Source organism: Zalophus californianus, chromosome 12 (genome assembly GCF_009762305.2).
Source record: "Zalophus californianus isolate mZalCal1 chromosome 12, mZalCal1.pri.v2, whole genome shotgun sequence".
Classification (NCBI taxonomy): Eukaryota; Metazoa; Chordata; class Mammalia; order Carnivora; family Otariidae; genus Zalophus; species Zalophus californianus.
This window is the reverse complement of record NC_045606.1, coordinates 102891225-102909976: the sequence shown is the minus strand read 5'-3', so window position 1 is coordinate 102909976 and position 18752 is coordinate 102891225. Positions and strand designations below refer to the sequence as shown.

Genomic DNA, 18752 nt, shown 5'->3' with positions numbered 1-18752 from the left:
TAAGAACCTCGTTCAGGGCGAAGGAGCGGGGTCACCTCTAAAGCTTACCAAAGCCTCCACATGCTTCACATATTATACAGCATTTTTTTAGAGCTCATTTGGCTGCAGGGAAAAAGTGGAAGCCCATAAAAAGTAGCTCAAACTAACAAAACAAAACCACCACAAACAAATGCATTATGGATGTAACGGACATATTCGGAGCTCCCCTTGGGCAGGTGACTTTTGCCCCACCCCTCTCTTGAACCTATAGTCAATGTTCCATCGAGCTACCCAATTCCAGTTGCCACAAAACCCCAGGTCTAGCTAGATAACACATTAGTGAACCCAAAAGGTTTTTACTGACACTTCTCTGAAAAGCCAGATACAACACAGCAACATTTCTATTCTGTTCCCAAAGTATATCTCCTGGCCGCCAGCAACATCATCTTTTTTGTCTTGTTCCCTTTTATCTCTTGCCACAAAGCCTCACAGAATTCAGCTCCGGTGAGCTCTGTCCAATAATATCCTGGAAATGAGCCATCACTCCCACTTCTGCTTAGAAAGCAATTCAGTGACTTTTTTTTTTTTTTTTTTTTTTTTTTAATTCTCACATATTCCTCTTGGGATACAAAGTTCAAATGCAAAGAAGCTTACCAGAAAGTTTGTTCAAAAAAAAAAAAAGACTTTATTTGGTGGTAATGGGGAATGAGAGCAAACATAGGAAATCTTGTTAAAGAGGCTTCTTTATTTTCTGTCAATTTTACATAATGGTGCATCTCAAAACACAGAAGGAGCTAAAGGGAAGTAAAAGGAAGTAGAGACGTAGAGACGAGCCTCCGGTGAAGCGTAACCAGAGAGTCTGGAAGGGAGCCAACGCGCATGCTTCAGGGCCCGTCATCCCCCCCCCCCCCCCCGGCTCACTCCCCGCCCTCCCTTTCTCTCAACGGCCAACGGCCATCCTTAGCTTCCCATGACCGTCCCGGGCTGCCAGAGTCTACCTGATCTTCCACATCGTGCCCTCCGTCCTCTGATGACTATCTCTGGGTCTCTCGGTTCAAATTTCCAAAGACACTGATTGGCTCAGCTCAGCCTGTGGATTTCTTCCCCCGGAGCACGTGTTCAGCCCTGGTCTGATCAGCTAGATCTAGGAGAAGGCAGAATCCCACATTCAAGCAGGAGAGGCAAAGCTGTGGGCAGGGCCTTTCTTTTAGAAGTTATATGGCCCATAAGGCAATGAATAGCATCTCCATTACCCAGGTGCCCAACTGGCAGCTGAGGAATGAATTAAGAAAGAAACGTTGCACACTACAAAAGCCAATATGGTGTGGAAGAAGATATGCATTGCTTTATTTTTATTGTTTTCAGATCATGTCCCTCTTTATGATTTCTCAGGCTTCTGACCATTATACAGACGAAGTTAAGCTGCAGGGGCCATATGCTGGAAGACACTAGAATCTACCCTCAGTAGTCACAAATAAAAATCACGGGAAGCAAATACAGCATATGCTACACGGTAGCTCTATGGGTCCACCTTGGTTGCCAAGGATCATGGTTATCATTTGGGGGAGCAATAAAGGTTTGTTGCATGAAGCCTTTAGTTTGCATGCTATTTCTAGACCATAGGGACATAGTGAGAACAGGAGGCAATGAGTCTATGGGAAGCCTTCCCTAACGAACCTAAACTGACCACTCTTTTCTCTGACCACAATCCCAAATTTGGCTTTATTCAAGTTTTAACACCCTGGGTATTTTATTCTGTTGTTTCCTGTCTCATCTGTGATGACCCTGCCTATCAAAGTGGCAGTTCCTTTTTTTTCTTAAATAGTAAGCAAGAAGTCCAATGTTTACAAAATACATAAATAATACTTAGCATTGAGGAAATTAATAGATAGGTTGAAAGAAGCATGGGTTGCAGCTTAATGAATAAAAGATTCAATATTATTCATTATTTATACATTTTCAGTTTGAAAACATTCTCTCAGTTTTACTAGCCCTGTGACTGGAAGTGACATGCATATAATCATGTGGCTCAGTTTCCTCAGTTAAAAAATAAAAGGAGGACTAAAAACATACCCATCTACTCTGGCAGCTGTCCTGAGATGAGGTAAGAGAGCATTCATGAAAAAGTTACGAGTGGGGGAGAACGGCATACAAATTGTTGATCATCTCATTCCATACAGTACCTCCACCTTCAGCCTACAAGTTTATGTCAGATAAGCATAGTATGTGTCTGTTTCATACTAAAGTGTGAAGGACTCACCCGGGCTTAGGGTTTACATTAGGCACATCTGATTATAGAATTGGTTGTGATATCTATGCCCTGGAATGCCTTCATAATGGCAATCACTCCGCCTGTGGCTCTTTCTCAGGTTGGAACATCAGCAAGGAAGAGCTTGATGGGGCCTTGAAGGCTTAGTTTTCAGAGCATGATGGAGGGTGTTGGGTGGGGGAGACCCAGAGTGCAGTAACCACTTACCTAAGACTCAACCCAAATAGGAGGCACAGCTCAGCTAATTCTCAAATCCAGTCTGCTGAATCCTTCTACCTCAGTAAATAATCCTCCACTGGATGGGCTTTTCCATATTGTAACTCATACATTTAAAGCTATTTTAACAAAGGCCCAGCACATCTTCATCTCGCTTACTTTATGAAAAATGTGAATTTGCTCCATTGTGTCCACACTATGCCAGATACAATTTTTAATTAAATAGCAACGTCTAGATGTCTTATGATCTCTCAATACTGCATTTGAAATGTTCATAAAACAGACAGAGACACTGAAAGAACATGCACATTATATGTGGAATGAAACCCATGCAGACTCTCTCAGGCCCTGTGGATGTAGGGACAGAACCAGCAAGGAGCCGGGGAGCATTCGTCCATCTCTGCTAACTACACACAGATTTCTGGGCACTTAAAAATAAGATCAGAGTAGGGGTCTGTTAAATTCCAATTGATCTATTTCCTTCACAAGGTACAAGATGTGAGATAATTAAAATACAGCATTTGAGGAACAGCTTTTGACTTAAAAAGAAGTAATCCAGCAAGTTTAACCAGAAAGTCAATTATTACTCATTTACTGCCCTCTATTCCTAGAAATTTAACTTATGCATGAGCTTATTTCATTTTATGTATTTTGCTGAGAAAACGAGAACAATTAAATTTTTTTAAATCAATAGAATGTAAAACCAAAATAACATAAATAGGTTTTCACTAATATCCTGGAAGTCATTAAAGCAATTGATGTTTTACGCATTACATTAGGCATTCTCAAATTCTTTGGAACGATTTAGGCTCTGGGTAGTAAAACTAATTTACATTTTTTATTTATCTGGGTCCCCTTTCCTATTTCTTTCAGAAATGACTGACCTTACAAGTAAGTCCCCTGCTTAGTATGAAGAGCTAAGGTAAGTGAGACAAACCATGACCTGAACATGCTCTTACTGACATTAAATATTAGTGAAGTGCCCTCTTGGCTGAGTCACTAACCTGCATGATGTACAAGCCTATAGCAGATGTGGCCCCGAATCTGAGCTCCAACAGAGGCAGAGCATGCAAGAGCCCAGTATGATGGGATGCACCAAGGATGGGGAGCCAGGCAGTGAGTCAGTGTCTCGGATGTCTCATTGACTAGTGTATTTTGTTGGAGTTCAGTTTTCGTGAAATGAAAGGATAGAACAAAACTACCTCTGAAGCTAGATCCTGTTTTAAAATACTACATATGAGGACCGGAGGACTGTGTGTCATAGGACCCAGGTGCCGCCACAGGAGAGGACAGGTATCAGTGGTCAGGACGAGGTTAGCTGAGGGTCCAGTCAGAGCCAGAGGCTCAGGGACAGGTTGGGTACAGGGATGAAAGCAGGTGGAAAGGTCTGATGTTCAAGCTAAAAAAGCAGACTGGAGAGTGAGACGGGCAATGAAGAGTCAGGATGGAAACCTTCTCAGCTGAATGTTGAGTTGTGATGTCCTCACTGGCGGTGCGGGGCTGGTGGGTCTGCGCTGATGGGTGAGGAGAGAGACATGGCAGGACACGCCTTGCATGAGCTCCTCACATCCTCAGCAGCTTGCGGGTCCGTGGCTGAACTAATCGTTTAGGGATGGCTTCCCACAGAAGGGGAGGTGGTGACTAAGCTGTGCCCCTTAACCCGAGAAAAGGAGGGAAAATCCCTTAACCCGTGAAAAGGAGGAGGAGGCTACTTAATTCCAGAGACGTGCAGACGGAGGAAAAGTGTGTGTGGGGAAGGCGGGGGGGAACCGCCTCGGCAGGCAGAAGCTCCGCTGTCCAAGTAAGAAGGGCAGGGAGGCGTGGGAAGGACATGGGAGGGGCTTGGAGCAAGGACAAAAGGCAGAGTAAGAAAGAGCCTTCACATTACACAGGGTATGCTTTAACAGAACGTGAAGTTTGGAGAATGTGACACCCAGGGGAGGAGAGAAGAGCTCACCAGGAAGGGAGGAGACTGAGAATCGCAGGAAAGAGACGCACACACGGATGTCGACAAAGTCCTGGTGAGAAGGAGGTCGAAGGTCGAAGCAAGGTTGGGAGGTCCCACCTGGGCTGACCATTCCTTCCTGGATGTAGTCTCAAAGCACAGAGGGATGTTATGTTTTGAACTAAGAATTCAGGAAAATAAAGTGAGGAGTAAGTCTGCGTTGTCCTAGAAACTTGATGTCACCAGTTCTAGGGCCAGAGGAAGTAAAATCCCCAACTACTGATTTGAAAGCCTGTGCACTGAACTAAGGAAAAAGATGGAGTCCCACTCCCAATAATGGCTGGGTCAAAGTCACGTCAAAGCAGATATCACATGCAGATCCGGGGAGACTCCCCTCCCTCCCCCGGGGAGGAGCGGCGCGGGAGCGCACCGCAGGGATCTGCTGGGTTTGGAGACTCCACACGGGGTCGGGTGCCAGAGATAGAAACGCTCGGTCACAGGCCGGGTGAGCACGGAGTGCGGCCGGAGACCGGGGACACGGGAGTGACTGCTTTTCTCTGGGGGCGCACTGAGGAGTGGGGCCCCGAGTTCTCGGCTCCTCTGGGCGGAGACTGGGAGGCCGCCATTTTCGCCCTGGTCCTCCAAAGCTGTACCGAGAGCTTGCAGGGAACAAAAGCTCCTGAGAGCAAACTGGAGCAGCTTGCTTAGCCCGGACCGACAGGGGCGGGGCAATCCCGCCTCCGGCAAAGACATTTGGGAACCACGGCAACAGGCCCCTCCCCCAGAAGATCAGCACGAACAGCCAGCAAGCCAAGACCAAGTTTACCGATCAAGGAGAACGGGAGAACTCCAGCGCTAGGGGAATACTGCACATAGAATTCATGGCTTTTTCACCATGATTCTTTAGTCTTTCAAAGTTAATTTTTTAACTGTTTTTTTTAATTTTTCTTTTTCCCTTTTTCAACCAACATCTTATCAATCCCTTTTTTAAAAAACATATTTATTTTTCATATTTAGAGTCATATTCTATCCCTCCAGAGTACTTACCCTTATTTTTGGCATATATATATAAGTTGTTCTCTCTTTAAATTTTTGAGATACAGTTTCTTCTAACAAATCAAAATATACCCTAAATCTCTAGTGTATGGCTTTGTTCTAGTCTCCTGCCTGATCACACTCTCCCCCTTTTTTTTTTAAATCCTCTTCTTTATTCAAACAACTTATCAATTCCTTTTATAGAATTTTTTACAATTTTCATCTTTACAGTCATATTCCATCCCTTCATCATATCAACCCTTATTGTACATATATAAGTGTTTCTTTCTTTAAAATTTTGGGAGGCACTTTCTTCTAACAGACCAAAATATGCCCCAAATCTAGTGTGTGGCACTAATCTATGCACCAGCCTGGTCATATTTGATCATATTCTGTTTTTCTTTGTTTTGTTCTGTTTTTATCTTTTTCTTTTTTTTTCTTTTTTTTTTCTTTCCCTTTCTTTTCCCCTGGTTTCATGTCTTTTCTGATTTGTTTAGAGTATATTTTCTGGGGACGTTGTTACCCTGTTAGCATTTTGTTCTATCATTCATCTATTCTCCTCTGGACAAAATAACAAGACGGAAAAAGTCACCTCAACAAAAAGAACAAGAGGTGGTACCGTCAGCCAGGGACCTACTCAATACGGACATTAGTACGATGTCAGACCTAGAGTTCAGAATCATGATTTTAAAGATACTAGGTGGGCTTGAAAAAAGCATGGAAGTTATTACAGAAACCCTTTCTGGAGAAATAAAAGAATTAAAATCTAACCAAGTCGAAATCAAAAAGGCTATTAATGAGGTGCAATAAAAAATGGGGGCGCTAACTGCTAGGATAAATGAGGCAGAAGAGAGAATCAGCGATATAGAAGACCAAATGATGGAAAATAAAGAAGCTCAGAAAAAGATAAACAACTACTGGATCACGAGGGCAGAATTCGAGAGATAAGTGATACGATAAGACAAAACAACATTAGAATAATTGGGATCCCAGAAGAAGAAGAAAGACAGAGAGGGGCAGAAGGTATATTGGAGCAAATTATAACAGAGAACTTCCCTAAAGTGGGCAAGGAAGCAGGCATCAAAATCCAGGAGGCACAGAGAACCCCTCTCAAAATCAATAAAAATAGGTCAACACCCTGACATCTAGAGTAAAAATTGTGAGTCTCAGAGACAAAGAGAAAATCCTGAAAGCAGCTCAGGAGAAGAGATATGTAATTTATAATGGTAGAAACATTAGACTGGCAACAGACCCAACCACAGACACCTGGCAGGCCAGAAAGTACTGCCATGATATATACAGAGCACCAAACAAGAAAAATATGCAACCAAGAATATTATATCCAACTAGGCTGTCACTGAAAATAGAAGGAGAGATCAAAAGCTTCCAGGACAAAAAAAACTAAAGGAATTTGCAAACATGAAACCAGCCCTCCAAGAAATATTGAAAGGGGTCCTCTAAGCAAAGAGAGAGCCTAAAAGCAGCACAGACCCAAAGGAACACAGACAATATAAACTAACAGTCACCTTACAGGCAATACAATGGCACTAAATTCCTATCTTTCAATAGTTACCCTGAATGTAAATGGGCTCAATGCCCCAATCAAAAGACACAGGCTATCACATTGGATTAAAAAACAAGACCCATAGATATGTCGTCTGCAAGAGACTCATTTTAGACCCAAAGACACCCCCAGATTGAAAGTGAGGGGGTGGAAAACCATTTACCATGCTAATGGACACCAAAAGAAAGCTGGGGTGGCAATCCTTATATCAGACAAATTAGATTTTAAACCAAAGACTGTAATAAGATGAGGAAGGACATTATATCCTACTTAATGGGTCTAACCAACAAGAAGATCTAACAATTGTAATTATCTACGCCCCTAACATGGGAGCAGCCAATTATATAAGGCAATTAATAACAAAAGCAAAGAAACACACTGACAACAATACAATAATAGTGGGGGACTTTAACACCCCACTCACTGAAATGGACAGATCATCTCAGCAAAAGATCAACAAGGAAATCAAGACTTTAAATGACACACTGGACCAAATGGACTTCACAGACATATTCAGAACATTCCATCCCAAAGCAACAGAACACACATTCTTCTCTAGTGCCCATGGAACATTCTCCAGAATAGATCACATCCTAGGCCACATTTCAGGTCTCAACCGGTACCAAAAGACTGGGATTATTCCCTGCATATTTTCAGACCACAATGCTTTGAAACTAGGACTCAATCACAAGAGGAAAGTCGGAAAGAACTCAGATACGTGGAGGCTAAAGAGCATCCTACTAAAGAATGAATGGGTCAACCAGGAAATTAAAGAAGAATTTAAAAAATTCATGGAAACCAATGAAAATGAAAACACAACTGTTCAATATCTTTGGGATAAAGCAAAGGCGGTCCTAAGAGGAAAGTATATAGCAATACAAGCCTTTCTCAAGAAACAAGAAAGGTCTCAAATATGCAACCTAACCCTACACCTAAAGGAGCTGGAGAAAGAACAGCAAATAAAGCCTAAACCCAGCAGGAGAAGAGAAATAATAAAGATCAGAGCAGAAATCACTGAAATAGAAACCAAAAGAACAGTAGAACAGATCAACGAAACTAGGAGCTGGTTCTTTGAAAGAATGAACAAGATTGATAAACCCCTGAGACTTATCCAAAAAAAAATGACCCAAATCAACAAAATCATGAATGAAAGAGGAGGGATCACAACCAACACCAAAGAAATACAAACAATTATAAGAACATATTATGAGCAACTCTATGCCAGCAAATAGATAACCTGGAAGAAATGGGTGCATTCCTAGCGATGTATCAACTACCAAAAGTGAACCAGGAAGAAATAGAAAACCTGAACAGACCTATAACCACTAAGGAAATTGAAGCAGTCATCAAAAATCTCCCAAAGACAAAACCCCAGGGCCAGATGGCTTCCCGGGGGAATTCTACCAAACATTTCAAGAAGAATTAATACCTATTCTTCTGAAACTGTTCCAAAAAATAGAAATGGAAGGAAAACATCCAAAGTCGTTTGATGTGGCCACCATTACCTTGATCCCAAAACCAGACAAAGACCCCACCAAAAAGGAGAATTACAGACCAATATCCTTGATGAACATGGATGCAACAATTCTCACCAAAATACTAGCCAATAGGATCCAACAGTACATTAAAAGGATTATTCACCACGACCAAGTGGGATTTATCCCTGGGCTGCAAGGTTGGTTCAATATCCGCAAAACAATCAATGTGATACAATACATTAACAAAAGAAAGAACAAGAATCATATGGTCCTCTCAATAGATGCAGAAAAAGCATTTGACAAAGTACAGCATCCTTTCTTGATCAAAACTCTTCAGAGTTTAGGAATAGAGGGTACATACCTCAATATCATAAAAGCCATCTATGAAAAACCTAGAGCCAATATCATCCTCAATGGGGAAAAGCTGAGAGCTTTCCCCCTAAAGTCAGGAATGTGGCAGGGATGTCCACTATCACCACTGCTATTCAACATAGTATTAGAAGTCCTAGCCACAGCAATCAGACAACAAAAAGAAACAAAAGGCATCCAAATCGGCAAAGAAGAAGCCAAACTCTCACTCTTTGTAGATGATATGATATTTTATGTGGAAAACCCAAAAGACTCCACCCCAAAACTGCTAGAACTCATACAGGAATTCAGTAAAGTGGCAGGATATAAAATCAATGCACAGAAATCAGTGGCATTCCTATACACCAACAACAAGGCAGAAGAGAGACAAATCAAGGAGTCGATCCCATTTACAACTGCACCCAAAACCATAAGATACCTAGGGATAAATCTAACCAAAGAGGCAAAGGATCTGTACTCAGAAAACTATAAAATACTCATGAAAGAAATTGAGGAAGACACAAAGAAATGGAAAAACGTTCCATGCTCATGGATTGGAATAACAAATATTGTGAAGATGTCAATGCTTCCTAGAGCAATCTACACATTCAATGCAATCCCCATCAAAATACCATCCACTTTTTTCAAGAAATGGAACAAATAATCATAAAATTCGTATGGAACCAGAAGAGACCACGAATAGCCAGAGGAATGTTGAAAAAGAAAAGCAAAGCTGGCGGCATCCTGCTCTATCGACTTCCAGCTCTATTACAAAGCTGTCATCATCAAGACAGTATGGTACTGGCACAAAAACAGACACATAGATCAATGAAACAGAATAGAGAGCCCAGAAATGGACCCTCAACTCTATGGTCAACTCATCTTGGACAAAGCAGGAAAGAATGTCCAATGGAAAAGAGACAGTCTCTTCAACAAATGGTGTTGGGAAAATTGGACAGCCACATGCAGAAGAATGAAACTGGACCATTTCCTTACACCACACACAAAAATAGACTAAAAATGGCTGAAAGACCTAAACGTGAGACAGGAGTCCATCCAAATCCTAAAGGAGAACACAGGTAGCAACCTCTTCGACCTCAGCCACAGCAACTTCTTCCTAGAAACATCTCCAAAGGCAAGGGAAGCAAGGGCAAAAATGAACTATTGGGATTTCATCAAGATAAAAAGCTTTTGCACAGCAAAAGAAACAGTCCACAAAACCTAAAGACAACTGACAGAACGGGAGAAGATATTTCAAATGACATATCAGATAAAGGGCTAGTATCCAAAATCTATAAAGAACTTATCAAACTCAACACCCAAAGAACAAATAATCCAATCAAGAAATGGGCAGAAGACACGAACAAACATTTTTCCAAAGAAGACATCCAAATGGCCAACAGACACATGAAAAAGTGCTCAACATCGCTCGGCATCAGGGAAATCCAAATCAAAACCTCAATGAGATACCACCTCACACCCGTCAGAATGGCTAAAATGAACAAGTCAGGAAACGACAGATGTTGGTGAGGCTGCAGAGAAAGGGGACCCTTCCTACACTGTTGGTGGGAATGCAAGCTGGTGCAACCACTCTGGAAAACAGTATGGAGGTTCCTCAAAAAGTTGAAAATAGAGCTTCCATACGATCCAGCCATTGCACTACTGGGTATTTACCACAAAGATACAAATAGAGGGATCCGAAGGGATATGTGCACCCCGATGTGTATAGCAGCAATGTCCACAATAGCCAAACTGTGGAAAGAGCCCAGATGTCCATCGACAGATGAATGGATAAAGAAGATGTGGTATATATACATGATGGAATATTATGCAACCATCAAAAGGAATGAGATCATGCCATTTGCGACGACGTGGATGGAGCTGGAGGGTGTTATGCTGAGTGAAATAAGTCAATCAGAGAAAGACATGTATCATATGACCTCACTGATATGAAGAATTCTTAATCTCAGGAAACAAACTCAGGGTTGCTGGAGTGGTGGGGGGTGGGAGGGATGGGGTGGCTGGGTGATAGACATTGGGGAGGGTATGTGCTATGGTGAGCGCTGTGAATTGTGCAAGACTGTTGAATCACGGATCTGTACTTCTGAAACAAATAATGCAATATATGTTAAGAAAAAAAAAAGAAGAAGAAGAAGATAGCAGGAGGGGAAGAATGAAGGGGGGGGAATCGGAGGGGGAGACGAACCATGAGAGACGATGGACTCTGAAAAACAAACTGAGGGTTCTAGAGGAGAGGGGTGGGGGGATGGGTTAGCCTGGTGATGGGTATTAAAGAGGGCACATTCTGCGTGGAGCACTGGGTGTTATGCACAAACAATGAATCATGGAACACTACATCAAAAACTAATGATGTATGGTGATTAACATAAGAATAAAAAATTTAAAGAAAAAAAAAAAGAAAGAGGCACAATCAACCCAGACCAGTCCCAAGATGACCCAGATGCCAGAATGAGAAGAAACAGATTTTAAAGTGGCTATTTTCAGGGCACCTGGGTGACTCAGTTGGTGAAGTGTCTGCCTTTGGCTCAGGTCATGATCCTGGGGTCCTGGGATCAAGTTCCAGGTTGGGCTCCCTGCTCAGCGGGGAGTCTGCTTCCCCCTCTCCCTCTGTGATTGCGTTCAATCTCTCTCAAATAAATAAATAAATAAAATCTTTTTTTAAAAGTGGTTATTGTCATGAGATCCCTTACTTACAGGGAAAAGGTACTTACAATAAAGGACAAGACCATAATTCAAGCAGGAAAAATGGAAACTATGAAGATAGGACAAAGTAGAATATCTAGAATTAAAAACACAACCTCAGAAATAAACCGCTGGATGTGCCAAAAGCAGGATGGAGAAAGCCACAGGGGAAGGGTTGCTGCATGTGAGAAGCCAGCAAAGGAAATGAGTACAGGTAAGGAAAACAGTGGAAAAGCAGTCTGAAACACAGGCATCTCCAAGACCCGACTGCAGGTAACCGTCATCCCAACAGCTTACGAACAGGACAGAAGAGACATGTGATCTCACCACGCGGTGAATGTAAAGATTCAAGATGATCTAGGAAGCCCTAACACAGTAAATATGAAGAACACCACGTCAAGGCACCTAACCCTCAGACACCGAAAACCAAAGATACAGAGAAAATCTTGTGGCCATTTCATTCAAGGAATGATGATTCAAATGACTGTTCACTTCTCAGGAGAAAAAAAAAAAAATCAAGACCGGAATTCAGTGAGACACCATCTTGAAAGTACTGAGAGAGAAACCAAAATCCTATCAACTTGGGATTCTAGAACCAGAAAAAAATACCTTTAAGAATGAAGGCAAAGTAAAAATACAGGAGGGTCTAGCCAGGATTACTTCACAATAGGCACTCCTATTGAACTAAAATGGTTCGGCTAATAGTCTTTTTTTAACATCCTAAAGGAAAAACGACAGAGACCCAAGCCAAATTGAGCCCATAGGCCAAATGTTTGCTAGCCCTGTCCCTGTGGTGAATTAAGCACTAGAAATAGAAAGGAGAAGTAAGTAGGGAGTAGAAAATTAAATTCATCAAAACGAACTTAAAATACTTGGGTTTTGTTAGTTGGAAACCTTAGGAGTTTCCCGGTATGATCTGAAACCGCCCCCAAGCCCCACACTTGAGGGCAGGGAGCAGACGGAAGAAAAGCAGGCCAGTCCAGATGGTGGTGGCCGGTGAGGTGAGCAGGGGAGGTGAGCAAGGAGCTGACAGACGAGGCTCGCGAGGGGCTGCCAGGCCGCAGATCACACCCTCCTGCCAGAATCCTACAGGTTTACAGAGGACTTAACAAGGCAGAGTCACCTACAGCATCCGGAGAGTCTCAAGGATACCTTCCTCTCTCAAGGCTGAGACCTAGGAACCACAGCACACATTCTAAGCACGTGGTTGGGGGGGGGGGGGCCAGCTTCAGGGTCAACCTGTGGTCCTCTCGCTGACCTCCTGCAACAATTACACACATGCCTCGCATAAAACAATAAAAATGAGAGTTTGAAACGCAACACAGGGTCTAGTTTATCAGTAAATAAATGTTTTAAATGTGAAAGTTTATTTTCCTCAAAATATGCATGACCTCAAAACTGTAATTTACCCTGTACCAGCTGCAATGGCTTTTACGCACCCTTACTTTTACATTTCAAAAAGCAATGAAGAAAAGTTATACATACTGGTGAAGTAGTAAGTTAACAACGCGGGAAGAGATTTAATGAAAACATTTTCAAAAAACAACAGATTTGAGAATAATTCTGGAATATGTGAACTACCGCATATTGAAGTTTAAACGTCTGTTCTGCAATACTGAGTAACCAATACCTTTTACCATAGAAGACTTTAGTATCTTTTAGCATATGAAAAAAGAAATGCAAACATTTTGTGTAAATAATAAAACTGCAGCTCTTCTTTTTATAAAGGTTATACTGGATTTTGATAAATCTTGTACAATGGCACACACCTTTTCAAAACCAAAATTTTAAGCATTCATATTGTTTAGTAATATTATCACAAAATATATCCATTAAGCACTCAAAAAAAAAAACCCCACAATACATCATGACTATAGAAAACTTAAGTGGAAAATATAGTAAATACAAGAGTCATTCTTTATCCTAATTCCAAGTTAATCACACTTAATAGTTTGGTGTAATTTCTTACCATCTTTTCTCTTCAGATATGTATTTCTATATAATTAGTATCATAAATTGCATACCAGTTTGTATACATCTTAGGAAGGAAGGAAGGAAAGAAGGAAGGCAGGCCGGCAGACAGACACTTACAAATCTCTAGAAAGTATCATACTCCAGTACGCTGGCAGAAGCCAGCAAGCCCCTCTGGACACAGCCTGCCACTGTGGAAATACCCTACGTGGGCTGTTCAACTGGTCTCCAACTGTTAGTCAGGCCTCAAGTATTTACAGAACAGCCTGACTTATTGACCAATGCTTGACTAGTACTTGGTGAATACCAGTCACTGTGCTCAACCCCAGACCAACATGGTAGATATGACTTCATCATCCCACAGGGACATTTTAATTTCCCAGCCCCATGTGACCATAACTCCTGGAACTACCTTCTCAGGAGCACCAGCTCTTGCCCATACTGGGGCACACAGTGGGGTGGTTATCGCTGTGATCCTTAGCAGCCAGGAGCAGTGGGCCCTTCACCACCCCCTCCACCGTCAGGAGCATGGAAGCTACAGCACACCTGGCAGGAAACAGCAGTGATAGCTAAACCCAACCACCGAAAAGCCACCCTAAATCACAAAGACAGTAAATGCTTCCCAAGAACAAATCATCATAATGTGCCAAAGATCAACTGCTGTCCCTGTGATCAGTAAGTGAAAGAGACAAAACACAGGTGGGTCCAGTGACCCTTCTCCTGAGACGGTGAGGCCCTTCTTCCCTGAAAGTCCCCCACAGAGAACCCTCATGTAAAATGGAAACAGGCTTATTTCAAACTTCTGATAAAATAAACTGGTATTTTTGAGTTCTATATTCCATTAGAACTACCGAACCTAAGCCTCACGTGGTGTGTCGTACTTCCTGGTGTTGCCCGCCAACCCCCTGGTGTGTGCGTGTGCCTCGTTCACTCCACGCTCGCTCACCCCCCTCCCGGGGATTCCCTCTCCAGCACCGCCACACCAGCACACCAACTTCGACACACCACGCACCACAAATCTGTAAACTCCCAAGGCATTCTACGACGTCGCTGGACTCTTCGAGCAAGGGGTTTGGAATGCTTTTCTTCCTGCAGATAGACCGTAATTACCTCACTGCAGGGCAACGGGAACTATCAAAAATGTTAAAGCATGAGGGGTGGGTATGACCAGAGCTTCGTTGTAGAGAATGAAGGCAATCTCTAAGTTTATATTTGGGTTCTCAGCTCTTGGAACTTAATCAGAGTGTGTAATGTTTGTTAAAGGAATGACTTCACTGAATCGGTATAATTCAATGGACTAAGCATTTGTTGCACACCTGCTAGATGCATCCTCGGGACTAAAAGGTTCCCTAGTACCTTCTGAATTGTTGCCCACTTCCCAGTGTTGAACACCTCCCAGAAAGTTTTATTGGTGTCAATACCCTGCAGGCCAATTCTGCCAAGAAGCCACTTTAACACTGGAACCAAAGGCACTTTCTAGAAGAAATTACTGAATGATCTTCTGAACTCCATAGATGTCTCTACCACATACTCACTGATGTGTGAAACTTTATTATTTTTAATTTAAAATCTTATAATATCAGCTACTACATATTAAAAAGACATTTCCTATGGATATTAAATAAAGTAAATGTGAAAAGTGTAAGTGCTCGAATCATAGTTAATGAGTACGGAGATCAGAGATATGGCCTGCTGATTGAAATATTTCAGCCCGATCTGACTGGAGCGGAAAATGCTAAATATCACTCAATTGATATAAAGGCATTCAGTCTAAATCCTCATCTTACATAACTCAACAAACTAGGAGTTCCTTCATCCACCAGATGAATCCAGTGTCATCCCTAAATCCAACTCCACTATGTGCAACTTTCAACAAATACAACCATCTTCTACTAACATGCTGATAAACACGTGTGTGTCTCTGCAAAAGACCAGAGCACAGATTCAGGTTATACATCGTATCTAAGATCCAAAGTACTTCCTTCGTTTGTTTTTTTTTAATTAGAAATACTCTAAAGTATTTTATAAGTACTGTACATTGATACATAACCTGCTGCACGGCTTCCCTATGCAACCCAGGCAAGGAATTTCCTTGCAAACTAACTGCAACCTGAGGTGAGCCTCAGGCCAGAAAAAGAAGAGTCATACTGGCCAAGGCCGAGCGGGCTGTGCCACACACAGACTCCGTGTGGAACAGGGGGCTTCTGGGGCCGTCTGTTTCTCTGCGCGTGCAAACACGCGTACCCCACTCTTGTCCCTACACATTCCGGGCTACCATGGAGGTTCTGCAGCAATCCCTCACCGCTGCCTGGTCTCCTTTCTCTGAACGTCAGTAATTTCCTGGAAATCATTCCAGGCACGCGTGGACCATTAAAGTTAATTAAGCACGTGCCCGTGACACCTAGGAGAGCGCGCGCCCTGCAGAGCCCAAAGCGCTGCCAGGGAAGCGCTCTCCGGCAACCTCTAGCCCAAGGGTCACACTCTGATTCCCGCGGCCCTGCCGCCCACCGCTGACCTTTCCTGCCACCGCCCCCCCCCCGAAAACTCGTCAATCTGGGGGGAATCTTGCATGTGCCAACGAGCCGACGGAGCCCCGGGCTGGCGCCCAAGGCTCTCCCGGCTCCGGGTTAGCCCAGGCAGGTGCACTGGCCCGCCGGACTGTGGGCTCCGGTCTAGGACGCACCACCTGTTCTCACATCCCCCGCGCCCGTCGGCCGCCTTGACTCAAGGACCATCTCCCCCACCCCCCACCCCAACCCCCAGTGGCCGGGATGCGGAGGGACCCGAGTTTCGGAATCCGCAAACCAGCGAGGGTCCGCTCGCCCGCGCGCTGCGGCCTCAACCCGCTCTCCACGTCCCGCCCAAGCGCCTCCGTCGCGGTCCCTTACCTTGTGGCCTTTCCCCGGGGGACACCTGACGTTATTGGAGGCTCCCGCTGTTTGATTCATGTCCGGAGGAAGTTGGGGGCCCGCAGCTCCACCTTCAAAACTTCCTTGGCGCGGAGGGCGGCACGGAGCGCGTCTCCGGGAGGCGAGGGGGGGTCCTGCCCTCCGGCCGCGTCGGGCGCCGCCGGCGAGTCCTCGGGCAGGTATCCGCGGGGCTGCGCGCGCCGGACGCCGACGCCCGCGGCCCCGAGCCGCACAGGAGAAGCAGCTGCTGGGACCCCGGAGGGAGCCGGGGCCGGCGCCAGCGGCTGCGGGGCGCTCTGCCCGGCGCAGCTTTCCCGGGCAGCAGTCCCGGACTCCAGACCAGGAGGCCGAGCAGACCCACAGGCGCTCCGAGGAGGGGTACGGAGGTACGTGTCCGGCCGGTGGGCCCGCGGGAGCGTGGCCGCCGCGCGCCCTGACGCCCCCCGGGCGGAGCCTCGGCGGCGGGCAACTCGGGTTGGCGCCCGCGCGGCCCTCGCACGCCGTCTGCGCGCCCGCGGGCTCGCTCCGGCGGCAGCCGGCCTCAGAGCGCACCCGGCACTTCGGAGGGCCGGCGCCCGCTCCCGCCCGCGCTCCTGCGCCCGCTCCCGCCGCCAAGTCTTCCCGGGATGGTCGGGAGGTGGCACGCGAGGCTCTGCCAGGCGCCACCGCTCGGGCGGAGGCCGGGAGCAGAGGGGCCGGCACCAGGCTGCCTGGCTCGGTCCCCAGCGGCTCCCTGGGCCGGAGCTGCGTGCGCCGCCGGGTCCGCTGGACCTGGGCCGCGTCGGGGGAGGGCGGCCCTGGGCGTCCACGCCTTCCTGCGCCCGAAGTCCTTGCAGCGTGCCAAGGCTGCTGCTTCGTTCTGTCTCTGTCTCCTTCTGTCTCTCGCTCTTGCTCTCTTTTCCGTTGGCACCTGTGAAGTCATGATCTAATTAGGCAGCATTGGGATAGAGGTGGAAAACTGACCCTTGGGAACTAAGAAAAACAAATCAAGAAAGAGCAACTGCTCCATGAAGACCGCATTGCAACATTTTAGAATCTCAAGTCTGAATAGTGGACCAGGAGCACATTAGAACACAGATGTATTACTTGGCAAAATCTTGGGGTTTTGTTTTGTTTTGTTTTTTGTTTTTCTGGATTTATCCAGGTAGAGCTATTTCAGTTTGAATATTCTGGATGGAAAATCCAGCCACATAATTCAGTTTGTTTGTCCGCCCCACAAGCTCAGTTTCATCATCAACTAAGTGAGGGCAGGAGTTGGCGTGCCCTGTGAGAGCCTTACTCCTTCCATCATGTTGGGTTCCTAACAGAAGCACCTCCCTTGTGGTGCCCCCTTTAAAAGGAAAAAAGATTTCACTCCCAGGCATTTGCTGATGTGCCCTGTTTCTTCAGTACCCCCAAAATCCAAATAGGAATAATGTCCATTGTGTAAAGTATGTTATCCTCTTTCATGATTTTTTCCCCCAAAGAAGTTCAAGAGTAATTCAGGACATTTCTGTTCTAGGAATGTGAAGGCATGTTTGGGGGTCTGTGTGTGTGGCAGTGAACAGAGCCTGGTGGTAAAGGCAGATGTTGCCTAAATCTTGGCTTTGCACTCCCTAGCATACGTCTTTGGGAAGATTATTTATTTTAAAGTTCTGAGGTAGGCATTATAGCGCCAAATTCCAGGTAAAAACACTGAGACCCAAAGTACCAATGTGTAGAAGGTGCTTAGCCCTGGAGCAGGCATTCACCAGATGGCAGGTGTCATCAACAGCCTGGAACATTGGGAACACGAATTATTAACTCACAGTTGCTGTTGTCAACTCCATCTTTTCTGGAGGTAGAATCCACAAGTGTGGGCATCCTGAGAGTATGGCCCAAGGAGCTTCTAGTCCTCATGCTACTCTACTCTCAGCCTCTAGCTGTTCATCAAAGCCGCCACTGACATGTTCCTCCCTGTTTGTGTGTCCAGGGCTTTTGCTCTAGGTAAGCAGATCCACCCTTCTCGGCAGATTCCCGGGGAGCTGTGTGCTGGGACCTCAGCTCTCTTCTGGTTCCAAGAAACGTCACTGATTTTCAGTGTGTTCAGGTGTTTCTTGCTGTGAGGCTGGGAATGATGGCTTCTAAGCTCTTTCCGTGTTGCGGTTGAAACCAGAAGTCTGTTTCTCTTTCATCTTGGTTTTCCGGTTTCCTTCCTGTTTAATAATCACTCCCGCAATTTATCTCTCTTCTCTCATATTATACTGTAAGTAGCAAGAAAACCGTGTGGCAGCTTCCACACGGCTCAGAAATCCCGTTAGCTAAATAACCGAGCTTATTAGGTAACATTAGAAAAGCTCTTCTCTTTGGGCATAAC

The 18752-nt window shown here is 44.9% G+C and overlaps 1 protein-coding gene and 1 pseudogene across 1 annotated transcript in view; both read right to left on the bottom strand.

Annotated features, from left to right (window-relative positions):
* Nucleotides 1-16812, bottom strand: part of DPP6 (dipeptidyl peptidase like 6) — a 956302-nt gene extending 939490 nt beyond the window's left edge. Inside the window, exon 1 of the mRNA XM_027574866.1 lies at nucleotides 16397-16812. Within this exon, the coding sequence (XP_027430667.1) occupies nucleotides 16397-16456 (60 nt within the window). The 5' untranslated portion in view covers nucleotides 16457-16812. The remainder of the gene's footprint in view (nucleotides 1-16396) is intronic.
* LOC113911814 overlaps nucleotides 16491-18752 on the bottom strand; it is a 46431-nt pseudogene continuing 44169 nt past the window's right edge.